The sequence below is a fragment of the Callionymus lyra genome, chromosome 13 (assembly GCF_982586985.1).
Source record: "Callionymus lyra chromosome 13, fCalLyr1.hap1.1, whole genome shotgun sequence".
Classification (NCBI taxonomy): domain Eukaryota; kingdom Metazoa; phylum Chordata; class Actinopteri; order Syngnathiformes; family Callionymidae; genus Callionymus; species Callionymus lyra.
This window is the reverse complement of record NC_141830.1, coordinates 1289066-1313378: the sequence shown is the minus strand read 5'-3', so window position 1 is coordinate 1313378 and position 24313 is coordinate 1289066. Positions and strand designations below refer to the sequence as shown.

Genomic DNA, 24313 nt, shown 5'->3' with positions numbered 1-24313 from the left:
CTGTCATCCGTGAACACATGGAGCACCAATGCTCCTCCCATGATGCAACACTGTCATCCGTGAACACATGGAGCACCAAGGCTCCTCCCATGATGCAACAGTGTCATCAGTGAACACATGGAGCATCAATGCTCCTCCCATGATGCAACACTGTCATCAGGGAACACATGGAGCATCAATGCTCCTCCCATGATGCAACAGTGTCATCAGTGAACACATGGAGCATCAATGCTCCTCCCATGATGCAACACTGTCATCAGGGAACACATGGAGCATCAATGCTCCTCCCATGATGCAACACTGTCATCAGTGAACACATGGAGCATCAATGCTCCTCCCATGATGCAACAGTGTCATCAGTGAACACATGGAGCATCAACGCTCCTCCCATGATGCAACACTGTCATCAGGGAACACATGGAGCATCAATGCTCCTCCCATGATGCAACAGTGTCATCAGTGAACACATGGAGCATCAATGCTCCTCCCATGATGCAACACTGTCATCAGGGAACACATGGAGCATCAATGCTCCTCCCATGATGCAACACTGTCATCAGTGAACACATGGAGCATCAATGCTCCTCCCATGATGCAACACTGTCATCAGTGAACACATGGAGCATCAATGCTCCTCCCATGATGCAACACTGTCATCAGTGAACACATGGAGCATCAACGCTCCTCCCATGATGCAACACTGTCATCAGTGAACACATGGAGCATCAATGCTCCTCCCATGATGCAACACTGTCATCAGTGAACACATGGAGCATCAACGCTCCTCCCATGATGCAACACTCATAGACTCAGGGACTCATTCATTCCTCGTGTTATTAGAATGTTTACTTCTGAGTTTGAAGAAGATTCTTTGTTAATCTTTGTGTTCTTTATCTTTAGACTTAGATTATGTTATCTTGTACGTGTTGTGTGTGTGGAGTTGTGTGTGTGGAGTTGTGTTGTGTGTGTGGAGTTGTGGGTGTGGAGTTGTAAGTGTTGTGTGTGTGGAGTTGTGTTGTGTGTGTGGAGTTGTGTGTGTGGAGTTGTAAGTGTTGTGTGTGTGTGGAGTTGTGTTGTGTGTGTGTGTGTGTGTGAAGTTGTAAGTGTTGTGTGTGTGTGGAGTTGTGTTGTGTGTGTGGAGTTGTGTTGTGTGTGTAGTTGTGAGTGTTGTGTGTGCAGTTGTAAGTGTTGTGTGTGTGGAGTTGTAAGTGTTGTGGTGTGGAGTTGTAAGTGTTGTGTGTGTGGAGTTGTAAGTGTTGTGTGTGTGGAGTTGTGTGCGTGGAGTTGTGTTGTGTGTGTAGTTGTAAGTGTTGTGTGTGTGGAGTTGTAAGTGTTGTGTGTGTGGAGTTGTAAGTGTTGTGTGTGTGTGGAGTTGTGTTGTGTGTGTGGAGTTGTGAGTGTTGTGTGTGCAGTTGTAAGTGTTGTGTGTGTGGAGTTGTAAGTGTTGTGTGTGTGGAGTTGTGAGTGTTGTGTGTGTGGAGTTGTGTGCGTGGAGTTGTGTTGTGTGTGTAGTTGTAAGTGTTGTGTGTGTGGAGTTGTAAGTGTTGTGTGTGTGGAGTTGTAAGTGTTGTGTGTGTGTGGAGTTGTGTTGTGTGTGTGGAGTTGTAAATGTTGTGTGTGTGGAGTTGTAAGTGTGTGTGTGTGTGGAGTTGTGTTGTGTGTGTGGAGTTGTAAATGTTGTGTGTGTGGAGGTGTGTTGTGTGTGTGGAGTTGTGTGCGAGGAGTTGTGTTGTGTGTGTGGAGTTGTAAGTGTTGTGTGTTTGTGTGCAGTTGTAAGTGTTGTGTGTGCAGTTGTAAGTGTTGTGTGTGCAGTTGTAAGTGTCATGTGTGTAGTTGTGAGTTCTTTATCTTTAGACTTAGATTATGTTATCTTGTACTTTTTTATTGCACTTTGTTCTTGTTTTTATGAATCTATCGTCTGTTACTGTGAGCTGGAAAAACAATTGGATCAATAAGTAAGAAATGTATATTTCTGTCTGCCTGTCAATCAATCAATCAATCAATCAATCAATCAATCAGAGAAGAGTTTGTGTCTCTAAATCGAACTGTTTGAAAACTAATCCTCTGATGAATATGTTAATGAAGCTACTAATCATTTAAATAAAACAAGATGCTGAACTAACAGCAACGAGCCACTAGATGGCGACATCGCGCGGAAAAATCGATGGGCGATCGCGTTTACACTGAGAATTGTCCTTCGTCGGCCTCCGTAACAAGGAAGTGATCGTTAGAGTTGTTTGTTTTCTGACCATCAGTTGATTCTCGTGTTGGTTTATGACGGTGTAGCGAGTGACGTCATCATTAGCCTGAAGCTAACGTTGTAAACAAGTGTGTGTTTAGTCAGGATCAGAACAAAGATGGTGAACGTGCACAAGGGCGTGTTGGTGGAGTGGTAAGTGTGTGTGTAAGTGTGTGTGTAAGTGTGTGTGTAAGTGTTGTTGTGTGTGTGTAAGTGTGTGTGTAAGTGTGTGTGTAAGTGTTGTGTGTGTGTGTGGAGTGGTAAGTGTGTGTGTAAGTGTTGTTGTGTAAGTGTGTGGAGTGGTAAGTGTGTGTGTAAGTGTTGTTGTGTAAGTGTGTGTGTAAGTGTGTGTGTAAGTGTTGTTGTGTAAGTGTGTGGAGTGGTAAGTGTGTGTGTAAGTGTGTGTGTAAGTGTTGTTGTGTAAGTGTGTGGAGTGGTAAGTGTGTGTGTAAGTGTTGTTGTGTAAGTGTGTGTGTAAGTGTGTGGAGTGGTAAGTGTGTGTGTAAGTGTGTGTGTAAGTGTGTGGAGTGGTAAGTGTGTGTGTAAGTGTGTGTGTAAGTGTTGTTGTGTAAGTGTGTGTGTAAGTGTTGTTGTGTAAGTGTGTGTGTAAGTGTTGTTGTGTAAGTGTGTGTGTAAGTGTTGTTGTGTAAGTGCGTGTGTAAGTGTGTCTGTAAGTGTGTAGTTATAAGTGTTGTGTGTGCAGTTGTAAGTGTTGTGTGTTTGTGTTGATTGGTAAGTGTCGTGTGTGTGTAGTTGTGAGTGTTGTGTGTGCAGTTGTAAGTGTTGTGTCTGTGTGTAGTTGTGAGTGTTGTGTGTCGGTCCACACGTGTGTGTGTGTGTGCAGTTGTAAGTGTCATGTGTGTAGTTGTGAGTGTTGTGTGTCGGTCCACACGTGTGTGTGTGCAGTTGTGAGTGTTGTGTGTGCAGTTGTAAGTGTCATGTGTGTAGTTGTGAGTGTTGTGTGTGCAGTTGTAAGTGTCATGTGTGTAGTTGTGAGTGTCATGTGTGTAGTTGTGAGTGTTGTGTGTCGGTCCACACGTGTGTGTGTGCAGTTGTGAGTGTTGTGTGTGCAGTTGTAAGTGTCATGTGTGTAGTTGTGAGTGTTGTGTGTGCAGTTGTAAGTGTCATGTGTGCAGTTGTGAGTGTCATGTGTGCAGTTGTGAGTGTCATGTGTGTAGTTGTAAGTGTCATGTGTGCAGTTGTGAGTGTTGTGTGTCGGTCCACACGTGTGTGTGTGCAGTTGTGAGTGTTGTGTGTGCAGTTGTAAGTGTCATGTGTGTAGTTGTGAGTGTTGTGTGTGCAGTTGTAAGTGTCATGTGTGTAGTTGTGAGTGTTGTGTGTGCAGTTGTAAGTGTTGTGTGTGTAGTTGTGAGTGTTGTGTGTTTGTGTGGATTGGTAAGTGTCGTGTGTGTGTAGTTGTGAGTGTTGTGTGTCGGTCCACACGTGTGTGTGTGTGTGCAGTTGTAAGTGTCATGTGTGTAGTTGTGAGTGTTGTGTGTGCAGTTGTAAGTGTTGTGTGTGCAGTTGTGAGTGTTGTGTGTTTGTGTGGATTGGTAAGTGTCGTGTGTGTGTAGTTGTGAGTGTTGTGTGTCGGTCCACACGTGTGTGTGTGTGTGCAGTTGTAAGTGTCATCATGTGTGTAGTTGTGAGTGTTGTGTGTGCAGTTGTAAGTGTTGTGTGTGCAGTTGTAAGTGTTGTGTGTGTGTGTGGAGTGGTAAGTGTCATGTGTGCAGTTGTGAGTGTCATGTGTGCAGTTGTGAGTGTCATGTGTGTAGTTGTGAGTGTTGTGTGTGCAGTTGTAAGTGTCATGTGTGCAGTTGTGAGTGTCATGTGTGCAGTTGTGAGTGTCATGTGTGTAGTTGTAAGTGTCATGTGTGCAGTTGTGAGTGTCATGTGTGTAGTTGTGAGTGTTGTGTGTCGGTCCACACGTGTGTGTGTGCAGTTGTAAGTGTCATGTGTGTAGTTGTGAGTGTTGTGTGTGCAGTTGTAAGTGTCATGTGTGTAGTTGTGAGTGTTGTGTGTGCAGTTGTAAGTGTTGTGTGTGTAGTTGTGAGTGTTGTGTGTTTGTGTGGATTGGTAAGTGTCGTGTGTGTGTAGTTGTGAGTGTTGTGTGTCGGTCCACACGTGTGTGTGTGTGTGCAGTTGTAAGTGTCATGTGTGTAGTTGTGAGTGTTGTGTGTCGGTCCACACGTGTGTGTGTGTGTGCAGTTGTAAGTGTCATCATGTGTGTAGTTGTGAGTGTTGTGTGTGCAGTTGTAAGTGTTGTGTGTGCAGTTGTAAGTGTTGTGTGTGTGTGTGGAGTGGTAAGTGTCATGTGTGCAGTTGTGAGTGTCATGTGTGCAGTTGTGAGTGTCATGTGTGCAGTTGTGAGTGTCATGTGTGTAGTTGTAAGTGTTGTGTGTGCAGTTGTGAGTGTCATGTGTGCAGTTGTAAGTGTCATGTGTGCAGTTGTAAGTGTTGTGTGTGTAGTTGTAAGTGTTGTGTGTCGGTCCACACGTGTGTGACCACAGTTCTGGTTCCAGTGACCCGGCGATGAAGCAGTTCCTGCTGTACCTGGACGAGACGATGGCTCTGGGGAAGAAGTTCGTGCTCAAGGATCTGGACGACACTCACGTCTTCATCCTGGCCGAGGTGGTCCAGACCCTGCAGGAGAGGGTGGGCGAGCTCATGGACCAGAACTCTTTCCCCGTCACCCAGAAGTGAACGCCTGAGAAGAAGTCTTTCTGTTAAATAAAGTTATATTGTTTGAACGTTCATCTGCAGGTCTATGATTTAAATGTTGATTTAAATGAAAATGAATAAACAAGTGATTGAATGAATCATCGTTACACAACCATGGTATTAAAGTGTAGTATTTGGTAGAAACTTTGAAACATGGGATTAGTGGTTCTACGTCATTTGGTGCTCCGCCCTCTAACCGCTTCGCTGTTGGTTTGTCCTCGAGGCCCCCGAGAAAGCTTGATGAACTCGCCACCCAGCAGGGGGCAGTCCACTCCCTATAAAGGCGGGAAACACCCGCCGCACTTCCTCCAACTGAAAACTCCCAATTCGTAGAACCTGGGATTATGATGATAACTCAGGGGTTCTACGTCATTTGGTGCTCCGCCCTCTAACCGCTTCGCTGTTGGTTTGTCCTCGAGGCCCCCGAGAAAGCTTGATGAACTCGCCACCCAGCAGGGGGCAGTCCACTCCCTATAAAGGCGGGAAACACCCGCCGCACTTCCTCCAACTGAAAACCTCCAATTCGTAGAACCTGGGATTATGATAATAACTCAGGGGTTCTACGTCATTTGGTGCTCCGCCCTCTAACCGCTTCGCTGTTGGTTTGTCCTCGAGGCCCCCCGAGAAAGCTTGAGGAACTCGCCACCCAGCAGGGGGCAGTCCACTCCCTATAAAGGCGGGAAACACCCGCCGCACTTCCTCCAACTGAAAACTCCCAATTCGTAGAACCTGGGATTATGATGATAACTCAGGGGTTCTACGTCATTTGGTGCTCCGCCCTCTAACCGCTTCGCTGTTGGTTTGTCCTCAAGGCCCCCCGAGAAAGCTTGATGAACTCGCCACCCAGCAGGGGGCAGTCCACTCCCTATAAAGGCGGGAAACACCCGCCGCACTTCCTCCAACTGAAAACTCCAATTCGTAGAACCTGGGATTATGATAATAACTCAGGGGTTCAACGTCATTTTGTGCTCCGCCCTCTAACCGCTTCGCTGTTGGTTTGTCCTCAAGGCCCCCGAGAAAGCTTGATGAACTCGCCACCCAGCAGGGGGCAGTCCACTCCCTATAAAGGCGGGAAACACCCGCCGCACTTCCTCCAACTGAAAACTCCCAATTCGTAGAACCTGGGATTATGATAATAACTCAGGGGTTCTACGTCATTTGGTGCTCCGCCCTCTAACCGCTTCGCTGTTGGTTTGTCCTCGAGGCCCCCCGAGAAAGCTTGATGAACTCGCCACCCAGCAGGGGGCAGTCCACTCCCTATAAAGGCGGGAAACACCCGCCGCACTTCCTCCAACTGAAAACTCCCAATTCGTAGAACCTGGGATTATGATAATAACTCAGGGGTTCTACGTCATTTGGTGCTCCGCCCTCTAACCGCTTCGCTGTTGGTTTGTCCTCGAGGCCCCCGAGAAAGCTTGATGAACTCGCCACCCAGCAGGGGGCAGTCCACTCCCTATAAAGGATGGGAAACACCCGCCGCACTTCCTCCAACTGAAAACTCCCAATTCGTAGAACCTGGGATTATGATGATAACTCAGGGGTTCTACGTCATTTGGTGCTCCGCCCTCTAACCGCTTCGCTGTTGGTTTGTCCTCGAGGCCCCCGAGAAAGCTTGATGAACTCGCCACCCAGCAGGGGGCAGTCCACTCCCTATAAAGGCGGGAAACACCCGCCGCACTTCCTCCAACTTAAAACTCAAATTCGTAGAACCTGGGATTATGATGATAACTCAGGGGTTCTACGTCATTTGGTGCTCCGCCCTCTAACCGCTTCGCTGTTGGTTTGTCCTCGAGGCCCCCCGAGAAAGCTTGATGAACTCGCCACCCAGCAGGGGGCAGTCCACTCCCTATAAAGGCGGGAAACACCCGCCGCACTTCCTCCAACTGAAAACTCCCAATTCGTAGAACCTGGGATTATGATAATAACTCAGGGGTTCTACGTCATTTGGTGCTCCGCCCTCTAACCGCTTCGCTGTTGGTTTGTCCTCGAGGCCCCCGAGAAAGCTTGATGAACTCGCCACCCAGCAGGGGGCAGTCCACTCCCTATAAAGGATGGGAAACACCCGCCGCACTTCCTCCAACTGAAAACTCCCAATTCGTAGAACCTGGGATTATGATGATAACTCAGGGGTTCTACGTCATTTGGTGCTCCGCCCTCTAACCGCTTCGCTGTTGGTTTGTCCTCGAGGCCCCCGAGAAAGCTTGATGAACTCGCCACCCAGCAGGGGGCAGTCCACTCCCTATAAAGGCGGGAAACACCCGCCGCACTTCCTCCAACTTAAAACTCAAATTCGTAGAACCTGGGATTATGATGATAACTCAGGGGTTCTACGTCATTTGGTGCTCTGCCCTCTAACTGCTTCGCTAACTCGGGAGGCTTTATTTGGATTTAACTTTGGTTTGTCGATGTAAATACTTGATGCAAATGATTCAACGTTTGTCAACATCTATAAATATATATATATATACATACTGTATATACATCAATAAAGTTGTACCTTATCTCACGTTTCTAATGTTCCGTCTAATTACACTTTAAAACTTTCTTTTATTGTCATCGTACAGAAAACACCGTGAAACTGGCAGACATTCCGTTGCTTGGCAACCGTTAAAAATAAATATTAATATTAATAAGTTAAAAAATAGTGCAATATAGTATAAACAGAATAAATAAATAACATTTTAAATATTGCGTATAATAATGAATGTATATAAAGTATAAATATAAATAAGTTAAGAATAGTGCTAATATGTTATAAATAGAATAAATACATAATACTTTAAATATTGCGTATAATAATGAATGTAGATAAAGTATAAATATAAATAAGTTAAGAATAGTGCTAATATGTTATAAATAGAATAAATACATAATATTTAAATATTGCGTATAATAATGAATGTATATAAAGTATAAATATAAATAAGTTAAGAATAGTGCTAATATGTTATAAATAGAATAAATACATAATACTTTAAATATTGCGTATAATAATGAATGTATATAAAGTATAAATATAAATAAGTTAAGAATAGTGCTAATATGTTATAAATAGAATAAATACATAATATTTAAATATTGCGTATAATAATGAATGTATATAAAGTATAAATATAAATAAGTTAAGAATAATGCTAATATGTTATAAATAGAATAAATACATAATATTTAAATATTGCGTATAACAATGAATGTATATAAAGTATAAATATAAATGAGTTAAGAATAGTGCTAATATGTTATAAATAGAATAAATACATAATATTTAAATATTGCGTTTAATAATGAATGTATATAAAGTATAAATATAAATAAGTTAAGAATAGTACTAATATGTTATAAATAGAATAAATACATAATATTTAAATATTGCGTATAACAATGAATGTATATAAAGTATAAATATAAATGAGTTAAGAATAGTGCTAATATGTTATAAATAGAAGAAATACATAATATTTAAATATTGCGTTTAATAATGAATGTATATAAAGTATAAATATAAATAAGTTAAGAATAGTGCTAATATGTTATAAATAGAATAAATACATAATATTTAAATATTGCGTTTAATAATGAATGTATATAAAGTATAAATATAAATAAGTTAAGAATAGTGCTAATATGTTATAAATAGAATAAATACATAATATTTAAATATTGCGTATAATAATGAATGTATATAAAGTATAAATATAAATAAGTTAAGAATAGTGCTAATATGTTATAAATAGAATAAATACATAATATTTAAATATTGCGTTTAATAATGAATGTATATAAAGTATAAATATAAATAAGTTAAGAATAGTGCTAATATGTTATAAATAGAATAAATACATAATATTTAAATATTGCGTTTAATAATGAATGTATATAAAGTATAAATATAAATAAGTTAAGAATAGTGCTAATATGTTATAAATAGAATAAATACATAATATTTAAATATTGCGTTTAATAATGAATGTATATAAAGTATAAATATAAATAAGTTAAGAATAGTGCTAATATGTTATAAATAGAATAAATACATAATATTTAAATATTGCGTATAATAATGAATGTATATAAAGTATAAATATAAATAAGTTAAGAATAGTGCTAATATGTTATAAATAGAATAAATACATAATATTTAAATATTGCGTATAATAATGAATGTAGATAAAGTATAAATATAAATAAGTTAAGAATAGTGCTAATATGTTATAAATAGAATAAATACATAATATTTAAATATTGTGTATAATAATGAATGTATATAAAGTATAAATATAAATAAGTTAAGAATAGTGCTAATATTTTATAAATAGAATAAATACATAATATTTAAATATTGCGTATAATAATGAATGTATATAAAGTATAAATATAAATAAGTTAAGAATAGTGCTAATATGTTATAAATAGAATAAATACATAATATTTAAATATTGCGTATAATAATGAATGTATATAAAGTATAAATATAAATAAGTTAAGAATAGTGCTAATATGTTATAAATAGAATAAATACATAATATTTAAATATTGCATATAATAATGAATGTATATAAAGTATAAATATAAATAAGTTAAGAATAGTGCTAATATGTTATAAATAGAATAAATACATAATACTTTAAATATTGCGTATAATAATGAATGTATATAAAGTATAAATATAAATAAGTTAAGAATAGTGCTAATATGTTATAAATAGAATAAATACATAATACTTTAAATATTGCGTATAATAATGAATGTAGATAAAGTATAAATATAAATAAGTTAAGAATAGTGCTAATATGTTATAAATAGAATAAATACATAATATTTAAATATTGTGTATAATAATGAATGTATATAAAGTATAAATATAAATAAGTTAAGAATAGTGCTAATATTTTATAAATAGAATAAATACATAATATTTAAATATTGCGTATAATAATGAATGTATATAAAGTATAAATATAAATAAGTTAAGAATAGTGCTAATATGTTATAAATAGAATAAATACATAATATTTAAATATTGCGTATAATAATGAATGTATATAAAGTATAAATATAAATAAGTTAAGAATAGTGCTAATATGTTATAAATAGAATAAATACATAATATTTAAATATTGCGTATAATAATGAATGTATATAAAGTATAAATATAAATAAGTTAAGAATAGTGCTAATATGTTATAAATAGAATAAATACATAATATTTAAATATTGCGTATAATAATGAATGTATATAAAGTATAAATATAAATAAGTTAAGAATAGTGCTAATATGTTATAAATAGAATAAATACATAATATTTAAATATTGCGTATAATAATGAATGTATATAAAGTATAAATATAAATAAGTTAAGAATAGTGCTAATATGTTATAAATAGAATAAATACATAATACTTTAAATATTGCGTATAATAATGAATGTATATAAAGTATAAATATAAATAAGTTAAGAATAGTGTTAATATATTATAAATAGAATAAATACATAATATTTAAATATTGCGTATAATAATGAATGTATATAAAGTATAAATATAAATAAGTTAAGAATAGTGCTAATATGTTATAAATAGAATAAATACATAATATTTAAATATTGCGTATAACAATGAATGTATATAAAGTATAAATATAAATAAGTTAAGAATAGTGCTAATATGTTATAAATAGAATAAATACATACTATTTAAATATTGCGTATAATAATGAATGTATATAAAGTATAAATATAAATAAGTTAAGAATAGTGCTAATATGTTATAAATAGAATAAATACATAATATTTAAATATTGTGTATAATAATGAATGTATATAAAGTATAAATATAAATAAGTTAAGAATAGTGCTAATATGTTATAAATAGAATAAATACATAATATTTAAATATTGCGTATAATAATGAATGTATATAAAGTATAAATATAAATAAGTTAAGAATAGTGCTAATATGTTATAAATAGAATAAATACATAATATTTAAATATTGCGTATAATAATGAATGTATATAAAGTATAAATATAAATAAGTTAAGAATAGTGCTAATATGTTATAAATAGAATAAATACATAATATTTAAATATTGCGTATAATAATGAATGTATATAAAGTATAAATATAAATAAGTTAAGAATAGTGCTAATATGTTATAAATAGAATAAATACATAATACTTTAAATATTGCGTATAATAATGAATGTATATAAAGTATAAATATAAATAAGTTAAGAATAGTGTTAATATATTATAAATAGAATAAATACATAATATTTAAATATTGCGTATAATAATGAATGTATATAAAGTATAAATATAAATAAGTTAAGAATAGTGCTAATATGTTATAAATAGAATAAATACATAATATTTAAATATTGTGTATAATAATGAATGTATATAAAGTATAAATATAAATAAGTTAAGAATAGTGCTAATATTTTATAAATAGAATAAATACATAATATTTAAATATTGCGTATAATAATGAATGTATATAAAGTATAAATATAAATAAGTTAAGAATAGTGCTAATATGTTATAAATAGAATAAATACATAATATTTAAATATTGCGTATAACAATGAATGTATATAAAGTATAAATATAAATAAGTTAAGAATAGTGCTAATATGTTATAAATAGAATAAATACATAATATTTAAATATTGCGTATAATAATGAATGTATATAAAGTATAAATATAAATAAGTTAAGAATAGTGTTAATATATTATAAATAGAATAAATACATAATATTTAAATATTGCGTATAATAATGAATGTATATAAAGTATAAATATAAATAAGTTAAGAATAGTGCTAATATGTTATAAATAGAATAAATACATAATATTTAAATATTGCATATAATAATGAATGTAGATAAAGTATAAATATAAATAAGTTAAGAATAGTGCTAATATGTTATAAATAGAATAAATACATAATATTTAAATATTGCGTATAATAATGAATGTAGATAAAGTATAAATATAAATAAGTTAAGAATAGTGCTAATATGTTATAAATAGAATAAATACATAATATTTAAATATTGCGTATAATAATGAATGCATATAAAGTATAAATATAAATAAGTTAAGAATAGTGCTAATATGTTATAAATAGAATAAATACATAATATTTAAATATTGCATATAATAATGAATGTATATAAAGTATAAATATAAATAAGCTAAGAATAGTGCTAATATGTTATAAATAGAATAAATACATAATATTTAAATATTGCGTATAATAATGAATGTATATAAAGTATAAATATAAATAAGTTAAGAATAGTGCTTATATGTTATAAATAGAATAAATACATAATATTTAAATATTGCGTATAACAATGAATGTATATAAAGTATAAATATAAATAAGTTAAGAATAGTGCTAATATGTTATAAATAGAATAAATACATAATACTTTAAATATTGCATATAATAATGAATGTATATAAAGTATAAATATAAATAAGTTAAGAATAGTGCTAATATGTTATAAATAGAATAAATACATAATATTTAAATATTGCGTATAATAATGAATGTATATAAAGTATAAATATAAATAAGTTAAGAATAGTGCTAATATGTTATAAATAGAATAAATACATAATATTTAAATATTGCATATAACAATGAATGTATATAAAGTATAAATATAAATAAGTTAAGAATAGTGCTAATATGTTATAAATAGAATAAATACATAATATTTAAATATTTCGTATAATAATGAATGTATATAAAGTATAAATATAAATAAGTTAAGAATAGTGCTAATATGTTATAAATAGAATAAATACATAATATTTAAATATTGCGTATAACAATGAATGTATATAAAGTATAAATATAAATAAGTTAAGAATAGTGCTAATATGTTATAAATAGAATAAATACATAATATTTAAATATTGCGTATAACAATGAATGTATATAAAGTATAAATATAAATAAGTTAAGAATAAACTAAATAAATAGACTAAACTTGTTATGACTAAACTAACATAACAACCTAACCTAACCAACCTAACCTAACCAACCTAAACTAACCTAACCAACCTAACCTAACCAACCTAACCAACCTAACCTAACCTAACCAACCTAACCTAACCAACCTAAACTAACCTAACCAACCTAACCTAACCAACCTAACCAACCAACCTAACCTAACCAACCTAACCAACCTAACCTAACCTAACCAACCTAACCTAACCAACCTAAACTAACCTAACCAACCTAACCTAACCTAACCAACCTAACCTAACCTAACCAACCTAAACTAACCTAACCAACCTAACCTAACCTAACCAACCTAACCTAACCTAACCAACGTAACCTAACCAAACTAACCTAACCAACCTAAACTAACCTAACCAACCTAACCTAACCAACCTAAACTAACCTAACAACCTAACCTAACCAACCTAAACTAACCTAACCAACCTAACCTAACCAACCTAAACTAACCTAACCAACCTAACCTAACCTAACCAACGTAACCTAACCAAACTAACCTAACCAACCTAAACTAACCTAACCAACCTAACCTAACCTAACCAACGTAACCTAACCAAACTAACCTAACCAACCTAAACTAACCTAACCAACCTAACCTAACCAACCTAAACTAACCTAACCTAACCAACCTAAACTAACCTAACCTAACCAACCTAACCTAACCTAACCAACCTAACCTAACCTAACCAACCTAACCTAACCAACCTAAACTAACCCATTCAGTTTGGACAATTTGGTCATTTATTTACACATTTAATTTACACTGGATTTGTTCAAATAAATAACGCAGCTGGAGATTTTATTGTTGGTCAGATTTTAATGCTATGAAAACATTTATAGTTAAAGTCAAAATAGAAAAAGGCTCAACTTTCATGTCTGACGACATTTAAAGAAGATTCTACGTCACACGTGAACTTGTTTACTTGGAACAGGAACCGGAAATGAGCTTTAGTGAAGCGCACGAGAACAACACCGGAAGTTGCGTGAACGCAGTCGTTCGGTTCAAACCAAACGCCGGGAGTTGAACCAGAGAGTGAAGTTAGAAGAATAATCTTAGAAGCAGCTTTAAATAAAAGAAGCAGCTTTAAAAGAACTTGAGCGGCAGGCGGGAGACTTTAAGGAAACCTTCGTCTTACGTTGAAAAACCGACCGGAAGCTGCGCTTGACTTGTGTACGTGAGGGTCTCGCTTCACGGTTCAGGTCGAGCGGGACTTTGGGTCCAGACTTCTGAGCAGAGACCGGACCTGTTGTCCCTGCAGCCATGCTAGACGCCACGCACAGCGATGACGTCATGAGGACCAGAGGCCCGGTGTTCGTGGTTCTTGCTGCGCTGCGTGACGTCAGACCCGGAAGTAAGAAAGAGGTAACCGTGTTTAATGTTATTGTGTGTGTTTGTGTGTGTTTGTGTGAAGTGTGTGTGTTTGTATGAATTGTGTGTGTTTGTGTGAATTGTGTGTGTTTGTATGAATTGTGTGTGTTTGTGTGAATTGTGTGTGTTTGTATGAAGTGTGTGTGTTTGTATGAATTGTGTGTGTTCGTGTGAATTGTGTGTGTTTGTGTGAAATGTCTGTGTTTGTGTGAATTGTGTGTGAATTGTGTGTGTTTGTATGAAATGTCTGTGTTTGTATGAATTGTGTGTGTTTGTGTAAAATGTCTGTGTTTGTATGAATTGTGTGTGTTTGTGTGAATTGTGTGTGTTTGTATGAAATGTCTGTGTTTGTATGAATTGTGTGTGTTTGTGTGAATTGTGTGTGTTTGTGTGAATTGTGTGTGAATTGTGTGTGTTTGTATGAAATGTCTGTGTTTGTATGAAATGTCTGTGTTTGTATGAATTGTGTGTGTTTGTGTAAAATGTCTGTGTTTGTGTGAATTATGTGTGTTTGTGTGAATTGTCTGTGTTTGTATGAATTGTGTGTGTTTGTATGAATTGTGTGTGTTTGTGTGAATTGTGTGTGTTTGTATGAATTGTGTGTGTTTGTGTGAATTGTGTGTGTTTGTATGAATTGTGTGTGTTTTTATGAATTGTGTGTGTGAATTGTGTGTGTTTGTGTGAATTGTGTGTGTTTGTATGAAATGTCTGTGTTTGTATGAATTGTGTGTGTTTGTGTGAATTGTGTGTGTTTATATGAATTGTGTGTGTTTGTGTGAATTGTGTGTGTTTGTGTGAAATGTCTGTGTTTGTATGAATTGTGTGTGTTTGTGTGAATTGTGTGTGTTTGTGTGAAATGTCTGTGTTTGTATGAATTGTGTGTGTTTGTGTGAATTGTGTGTGTTTGTATGAAATGTCTGTGTTTGTATGAATTGTGTGTGTTTGTGTGAATTGTGTGTGTTTGTATGAATTGTGTCTGTTTGTGTGAATTGTGTGTGTTTGTATGAAATGTCTGTGTTTGTATGAATTGTGTGTGTTTGTGTGAATTGTGTGTGAATTGTGTGTGTTTGTATGAAATGTCTGTGTTTGTATGAATTGTGTGTGAATTGTGTGTGTTTGTGTGTGTGTTTGTGTTTGTGTGTGTGTTTGTGTGAATTGTGTGTGAATTGTGTGTGTTTGTATGAAATGTCTGTGTTTGTGTGAATTGCGTGTGTTTGTGTGAATTGTGTGTGAATTGTGTGTGTTTGTATGAAATGTCTGTGTTTGTATGAATTGTGTGTGTTTGTGTGTGTGTGTGTGAATTGTGTGTGTTTGTATGAATTGTGTATGTTTGTATGAATTGTGTGTGTTTGTGTGAATTGTGTGTGTTTGTATGAATTGTGTTTGTATGAAATGTCTGTGTTTGTATGAAATGTCTGTGTTTGTATGAATTGTGTGTGTTTGTATGAAGTGTGTGTGTTTGTATGAATTGTGTGTGTTTGTATGAATTGTGTGTGTTTGTATGAATTGTGTGTGTTTGTATGAATTGTGTGTGTTTGTATGAAGTGTGTGTGTTTGTATGAAGTGTGTGTTTTTGTATGAATTGTGTGTGTTTGTATGAATTGTGTGTGTTTGTGTGAATTGTGTGTGTTTGTATGAATTGTGTGTGTTTGTATGAAGTGTGTGTGTTTGTATGAAGTGTGTGTGTTTGTGTGAAATGTGTGTGAATTGTGTGTGTTTGTGTGAAATGTGTGTGTTTGTATGAATTGTGTGTGTTTGTGTGAATTGTGTGTGTTTGTATGAATTGTGTGTGTTTGTGTGAATTGTGTGTGTTTGTGTGAAATGTCTGTGTTTGTGTGAATTGTGTGTGTTTGTATGAATTGTGTGTGTTTGTGTGAATTGTGTGTGAATTGTGTGTGTTTGTATGAAATGTCTGTGTTTGTATGAAATGTCTGTGTTTGTATGAATTGTGTGTGTTTGTGTGAATTGTGTGTTTGTATGAAATTTCTGTGTTTGTATGAATTGTGTGTGTTTGTGTAAAATGTCTGTGTTTGTGTGAATTGTGTGTGAATTGTGTGTGTTTATATGAATTGTGTGTGTTTGTGTGAATTGTTTGTGAATTGTGTGTGTTTGTATGAAATGTCTGTGTTTGTATGAATTGTGTGTGTTTGTGTGAATTGTGTGTGAATTGTGTGTGTCTGTATGAAATGTCTGTGTTTGTGTGAATTATGTGTGAATTGTGTGTGTTTGTGTGAATTGCGTGTGTTTGTGTGAATTGTGTGTGTTTGTATGAATTATGTGTGTTTGTGTGAATTGTGTGTGTTTGTATGAATTGTGTGAATTGCGTGCGTTTGTATGAATTGTGTGTGTTTGTGTTAAGTATGTGTGTTTGTATGAATTGTGTGTGTTTGTATGAATTGTGTGAATTGCGTGTGTTTGTATGAATTGTGTGTGTGAATTGTGTGTGTTTGTGTGTGAATTGTGTGTGTTTGTGTGTGAATTGTGTGTGTTTGTATGTGTTTGTGTGAATTGTGTATGTTTGTGTGTGTTTGTGTGAATTGTGTGTGTTTGTATGAATTGTGTGTGTTTGTGTGAATTGTGTATGTTTGTGTGTGTTTGTGTGTGTTTGTGTGAATTCTGTATGTTTGTGTGAATTGTGTGTGTTTGTGTGAATTGTGTATGTTTGTATGAATTGTGTGTTTGTATGAATTGTGTGTGTTTGTGTGAATTGTGTGTGTTTGTATGAAACGTGTATTTGTGTGAATATTGTGTTTGTATGAATATTGTGTGAAATGTGTGTGTTTGTATGAAACACACGCACACACACACACACACACACACACACACACACACACACACACACACACACAGTGAAATGTTTCTTGTTGACAAACTCGGTCCAACGACTCTCCAGGCTCTCGGGTCCAGGTGTGTTCGGTCCATGGCGGGTCAGCAGGTCCAGGCCGGGCGGCTGCACCTCGGAGACGACCAGGGCGCGTGTCAGCGAGCGCCGCGGCCTCCTGACCTCGGTCCGGAGCTCCTGAAGGTCGCGGAGAAGGTCTACGCCGGAGCCAAGTTCAGCGAGCCGCCCTCGCCGAGCCTCCTGCCGAAGCCCCCGAGGCGCTGGGTGGACGACGAGAGTCCGCTGAGCAGGCCCGGTCCGGAGCGCATGAGCGTCCACCTCAAGTCTCTGCTGAAGGTTCACGTCTGACCCGGGACCTCCTGGACCTCCTGGACCTCCTGGACCTCCTGGACCTCCTGGACCTCCTCGACCTGTGATGCGGTCTTCTGTGTAAACATATCGCTATGTTTTAAAGGCGGAGAAAGACTTTTGCGTGTGACATGCACCGACCTGCTCCACCAGGGGGAGCTCTCTGAACTTTAACCCCTTCCTGGTCCAATCGATCCCGACCCGGGGTCGTCACGGTGACCGGAGCTGGTTCTGCCGAGCGACGAACAAAACGCCAGCACGCATCGAACGAGCGAATCATGCGACGGCGAGTCGATCACGAAATGTCGAAAACGATTTTTAATGTCATTGTATTACCTGTTGTCTTACTGAGCACGCTCAGTAGGGGTCGTGACCTCGCGCCCTCCTGATCTTCTTCAAGAGACCTCCATCCATTCGCCGACGCCGAGGACATCGTTGGTCGTCTGGTCGAGCGAGTCGTCTCCAGGTTCTCGTTTTTTAACCTTCAGATGTCAGCGTCTCATTAAAGTCTGTCGAAGCTGTGACTGTGTCGTGTCCACGTGCGAGACGGTTGACCACGAGTTCGTCGGCGTTATCGTCGCCTCGAAGGACGAGGTTCATGACCTTGATCGAGTCCAGATCGTGCTGCCATCAAACCGACCGTCGCTGATCTGAGGTTCGTCTAGAGTCGTCTTGAAGGATCCAAGAGATCAATAACGTCGCAGTGACTCGATCAATAATGTCGCAGTGACTCGATCAATAACGCCGCAGTAACTCGATCAATAACGTCGCAGTAACTCGATCAATAACGTCGCAGTAACACGATGAATAACGTCGCAGTGACTCGATCAATAACGTCGCAGTAACACGATCAATAACGTCGCAGCAACACGATCAATAACGTCGCAGCAACACGATCAATAACGTCGCAGTGACTCGATCAATAACGTCGCAGTAACACGATCAATAACGTCGCACTGACTCGATCAATAACGTCGCAGTAACACGATCAATAACGTCGCAGTAACACGATCAATAACGTCGCAGTAACTCGATCAATAACGTCGCAGTAACACGATCAATAAAGTCGCAGTAACTCGATCAATAACGTCGCAGTAACACGATCAATAACGTCGCAGTAACACGATCAATAATGTCGCAGTAACACGATCAATAACGTCGCAGTAACACGATCAACAACGTTGCAGTAACTCGATCAATAATGTCGCAGTCACACGATCAATAAAGTCGCAGTAACACGATCAATAACGTCGCAGTCACACGATCAATAAAGTCGCAGTAACTCGATCAATAACGTCGCAGTAACACGATCAATAACGTCGCAGTAACACGATCAATAATGTCGCAGTTACACGATCAATAACGTCGCAGTGACTCGATCAATAACGTCGCAGCAACACGATCAATAACGTCGCAGTAACACGATCAATAAAGTCGCAGTAACGCGATCAATAAAGTCGCAGTAACGCGATCAATAACGTCGCAGTAACTCGATCAATAATGTCGCAGTGACTCGATCAATAATGTCGCAGTCACACGATCAATAAAGTCGCAGTAACACGATCAATAACGTCGCAGCAACACGATCAATAACGTCGCAGTAACACGATCAATAATGTCGCAGTAACACGATCAATAAAGTCGCAGTAACACGATCAATAACATCGCAGTAACACGATCAATAAAGTCGCAGTAACACGATCAATAACGTCGCAGCAACACGATCAATAACGTTGCAGTAACACGATCAATAACGTCGCAGTAACTCGATCAATAACGTCGCAGTAACACGATCAATAACGTCGCAGTAACACGATCAATAAAGTCGCAGTAACACGATCAATAACGTCGCAGTAACTCAATCAATAACGTCGCAGTAACACGATCAATAACGTCGCAGTAACACGATCAATAAAGTCGCAGTAACACGATCAATAACGTCGCAGTAACACGATCAATAACGTCGCAGTAACACGATCAATAACGTCGCAGTAACACGATCAATAACGTCGCAGTAACAAGATCAATAACGTCGCAGTAACACGATCAATAACGTCGCAGTAACACGATCAATAACGTCGCAGTAACACGATCAATAACGTCGCAGTAACACGATCAATAACGTCGCAGTAACACGATCAATAAAGTCGCAGTAACACGATCAATAACGTCGCAGTAACACGATCAATAACGTCGCAGTAACACGATCAAAAAAGTCGCAGTAACACGATCAACAACGTCGCAGTAACACGATCAATAACGTCGCAGTAACTCGATCAATAACGTTGCAGTAACTCGATCAATAAAGTCGCAGTAACACGATCAATAAAGTCGCAGTAACTCGATCAATAACGTCGCAGTAACACGATCAATAAAGTCGCAGTAACACGATCAATAACGTCGCAGTAACACGATCAATAACGTCGCAGTAACACGATCAATAAAGTCGCAGTAACTCGATCAATAACGTCGCAGTAACACGATCAATAAAGTCGCAGTAACTCGATCAATAACGTCGCAGTAACACGATCAATAAAGTCGCAGTAACACGATCAATAAAGTCGCAGTAACACGATCAATAAAGTCGCAGTAAAACGATCAATAACGTCGCAGTAACTCGATCAATAACGTCGCATTAACACGATCAATAACGTCGCAGTAACACGATAAATAACGTCGCAGTAACACGATCTATAACGTCGCAGTAACACGATCAATAAAGTCGCAGTAACACGATCAATAACGTCGCAGTAACACGATCAATAACGTCGCAGTAACACGATCAATAATGTCGCAGCAACACGATCAGTAACTCGATCAATAACGTCGCAGTAACACGATCAATAACGCTGCAGTAACTCGATCAATAACGTTGCAGTAACTCGATCAATAACGTCGCAGTAACTCGATCAATAACGTCGCAGTAACTCGATCAATAACGTTGCAGTAACTCGATCAATAAAGTCGCAGTAACACGATCAATAAAGTCGCAGTAACTCGATCAATAACGTCGCAGTAACACGATCAATAAAGTCGCAGTAACACGATCAATAACGTCGCAGTAACTAGATCAATAAAGTCGCAGTAACACGATCAATAAAGTCGCAGTAACACGATCAATAAAGTCGCAGTAAAACGATCAATAACGTCGCAGTAACTCGATCAATAACGTCGCATTAACACGATAAATAACGTCGCAGTAACACGATCTATAACGTCGCAGTAACACGATCAATAAAGTCGCAGTAACACGATCAATAACGTCGCAGTAACACGATCAATAACGTCGCAGTAACACGATCAATAATGTCGCAGCAACACGATCAGTAACTCGATCAATAACGTCGCAGTAACACGATCAATAACGCTGCAGTAACTCGATCAATAACGTCGCAGTAACTCGATCAATAACGTCGCAGTAACTCGATCAATAACGTCGCAGTAACGCGATCAATAACGCCGCAGTAACTCGATCAATAACGCCGCAGTAACTCGATCAATAACGCCGCAGTAACTCGATCAATAACGTCGCAGTAACTCGATCAATAACGTCGCAGTAACTCGATCAATAACGTCGCAGTAACTCGATCAATAACGCCGCAGTAACTCGATCAATAACGTCGCAGTAACTCCATCAATAACGTCGCAGTAACAGCGATCAATAACGTCGCAGTAACTCGATCAATAAAGTCGCGGTAACTCGATCAATAACGTCGCAGTAACACGATCAATAACGTCGCAGTAACACGATCAATAATGTCGCAGTTACACGATCAATAACGTCGCAGTGACTCGATCAATAACGTCGCAGCAACACGATCAATAACGTCGCAGTAACACGATCAATAAAGTCGCAGTAACGCGATCAATAAAGTCGCAGTAACGCGATCAATAACGTCGCAGTAACTCGATCAATAATGTCGCAGTGACTCGATCAATAATGTCGCAGTCACACGATCAATAAAGTCGCAGTAACACGATCAATAACGTCGCAGCAACACGATCAATAACGTCGCAGTAACACGATCAATAACGTCGCAGTAACACGATCAATAAAGTCGCAGTAACACGATCAATAACGTCGCAGTAACTCAATCAATAACGTCGCAGTAACACGATCAATAACGTCGCAGTAACACGATCAATAAAGTCGCAGTAACACGATCAATAACGTCGCAGTAACACGATCAATAACGTCGCAGTAACACGATCAATAACGTCGCAGTAACACGATCAATAAAGTCGCAGTAACAAGATCAATAACGTCGCAGTAACACGATCAATAACGTCGCAGTAACACAATCAATAACGTCGCAGTAACACGATCAATAACGTCGCAGTAACACGATCAATAACGTCGCAGTAACACGATCAATAAAGTCGCAGTAACACGATCAATAACGTCGCAGTAACACGATCAATAACGTCGCAGTAACACGATCAAAAAAGTCGCAGTAACACGATCAACAACGTCGCAGTAACACGATCAATAACGTCGCAGTAACTCGATCAATAACGTTGCAGTAACTCGATCAATAAAGTCGCAGTAACACGATCAATAAAGTCGCAGTAACTCGATCAATAACGTCGCAGTAACACGATCAATAAAGTCGCAGTAACACGATCAATAACGTCGCAGTAACACGATCAATAACGTCGCAGTAACACGATCAATAAAGTCGCAGTAACTCGATCAATAACGTCGCAGTAACACGATCAATAAAGTCGCAGTAACTCGATCAATAACGTCGCAGTAACACGATCAATAAAGTCGCAGTAACACGATCAATAAAGTCGCAGTAACACGATCAATAAAGTCGCAGTAAAACGATCAATAACGTCGCAGTAACTCGATCAATAACGTCGCATTAACACGATCAATAACGTCGCAGTAACACGATAAATAACGTCGCAGTAACACGATCTATAACGTCGCAGTAACACGATCAATAAAGTCGCAGTAACACGATCAATAACGTCGCAGTAACACGATCAATAACGTCGCAGTAACACGATCAATAATGTCGCAGCAACACGATCAGTAACTCGATCAATAACGTCGCAGTAACACGATCAATAACGCTGCAGTAACTCGATCAATAACGTTGCAGTAACTCGATCAATAACGTCGCAGTAACTCGATCAATAACGTCGCAGTAACTCGATCAATAACGTTGCAGTAACTCGATCAATAAAGTCGCAGTAACACGATCAATAAAGTCGCAGTAACTCGATCAATAACGTCGCAGTAACACGATCAATAAAGTCGCAGTAACACGATCAATAACGTCGCAGTAACTAGATCAATAAAGTCGCAGTAACACGATCAATAAAGTCGCAGTAACACGATCAATAAAGTCGCAGTAAAACGATCAATAACGTCGCAGTAACTCGATCAATAACGTCGCATTAACACGATAAATAACGTCGCAGTAACACGATCTATAACGTCGCAGTAACACGATCAATAAAGTCGCAGTAACACGATCAATAACGTCGCAGTAACACGATCAATAACGTCGCAGTAACACGATCAATAATGTCGCAGCAACACGATCAGTAACTCGATCAATAACGTCGCAGTAACACGATCAATAACGCTGCAGTAACTCGATCAATAACGTCGCAGTAACTCGATCAATAACGTCGCAGTAACTCGATCAATAACGTCGCAGTAACGCGATCAATAACGCCGCAGTAACTCGATCAATAACGCCGCAGTAACTCGATCAATAACGCCGCAGTAACTCGATCAATAACGTCGCAGTAACTCGATCAATAACGTCGCAGTAACTCGATCAATAACGTCGCAGTAACTCGATCAATAACGCCGCAGTAACTCGATCAATAACGTCGCAGTAACTCCATCAATAACGTCGCAGTAACAGCGATCAATAACGTCGCAGTAACTCGATCAATAAAGTCGCGGTAACTCGATCAATAACGTCGCAGTAACACGATCAATAACGTCGCAGTAACTCGATCAATAAAGTCGCAGTAACACGATCAATAACGTCGCAGTAACTCGATCAATAACGTCGCAGTAACTCGATCAATAACGCCGCAGTAACTCGATCAATAACGTCGCAGTAACTCCATCAATAACGTCGCAGTAACAGCGATCAATAACGTCGCAGTAACTCGATCAATAAAGTCGCGGTAACTCGATCAATAACGTCGCAGTAACACGATCAATAACGTCGCGGTAACTCGATCAATAATGTCGCAGTAACACTATCAATAATGTTGCAGTAACACGATCAATAACGCCGCAGTAACTCGATCAATAACGTCGCAGTAACTCCATCAATAACGTCGCAGTAACACGATCAATAACGTCGCAGTAACTCGATCAATAAAGTCGCAGTAACACGATCAATAACGTCGCAGTAACACGATCAATAACGTCGCAGCAACACGATCAATAACGTCGCAGTAACACGATCAATAACGTCGCAGTAACTCGATCAATAAATCGCAGTAAATAAATATATATATAATATATAAATATCTCGTCAATATTCCGATTCTCATATTTTTTCTTTATTTCTTTTTCCAAACTTACCAAACGTGCTGCCAGCAGGTGGCGCTAGTGTTCCTACAGCTGGTTGAAACCATCGTTAAATAGTAGTAGAAGAAGAAACTGTCGCGTCGTTTCCTGTTAGTGTGTAGCAGCAGAGTTTGATTTGAGACAAACTATCTGTGGAGGATTAGTTACTAGTTGGTACGTACACTATCCTGATGCATACTAACTT

General features: G+C 37.4%; 2 protein-coding genes across 2 annotated transcripts; both read left to right on the top strand.

The window, feature by feature from the left end:
- The first annotated feature begins 2220 nt into the window (after nucleotides 1-2220).
- gtf2h5 (general transcription factor IIH, polypeptide 5) lies at nucleotides 2221-5076 on the top strand. Its single transcript, XM_087805832.1, has 2 exons — nucleotides 2221-2392; nucleotides 4762-5076. The coding sequence occupies exons 1-2, from the start codon at nucleotides 2358-2360 to the stop codon at nucleotides 4940-4942; spliced, it is 216 nt and encodes a 71-aa protein (XP_087661958.1). The 5' UTR covers nucleotides 2221-2357; the 3' UTR covers nucleotides 4943-5076.
- An 8950-nt stretch (nucleotides 5077-14026) lies between these two features.
- On the top strand, nucleotides 14027-18079 carry pnrc1 (proline-rich nuclear receptor coactivator 1). The gene is made up of 2 exons (XM_087806174.1): nucleotides 14027-14362; nucleotides 17262-18079. The coding sequence occupies exons 1-2, from the start codon at nucleotides 14261-14263 to the stop codon at nucleotides 17556-17558; spliced, it is 399 nt and encodes a 132-aa protein (XP_087662300.1). The 5' UTR covers nucleotides 14027-14260; the 3' UTR covers nucleotides 17559-18079.
- The last annotated feature ends 6234 nt before the right edge of the window (nucleotides 18080-24313 follow it).

Coding starts and splice junctions, on each gene's coding strand:
- gtf2h5 (XM_087805832.1), top strand. CDS start 2,358: ATGGTGAACGTGCACAAGGGCGTGTTGGTGGAGTG. Junction 2,393..4,761: donor AAGGGCGTGTTGGTGGAGTG/GTAAGTGTGTGT, acceptor TTCTGGTTCCAG/TGACCCGGCGATGAAGCAGT.
- pnrc1 (XM_087806174.1), top strand. CDS start 14,261: ATGCTAGACGCCACGCACAGCGATGACGTCATGAGGACCAGAGGCCCG. Junction 14,363..17,261: donor GACCCGGAAGTAAGAAAGAG/GTAACCGTGTTT, acceptor ACGACTCTCCAG/GCTCTCGGGTCCAGGTGTGT.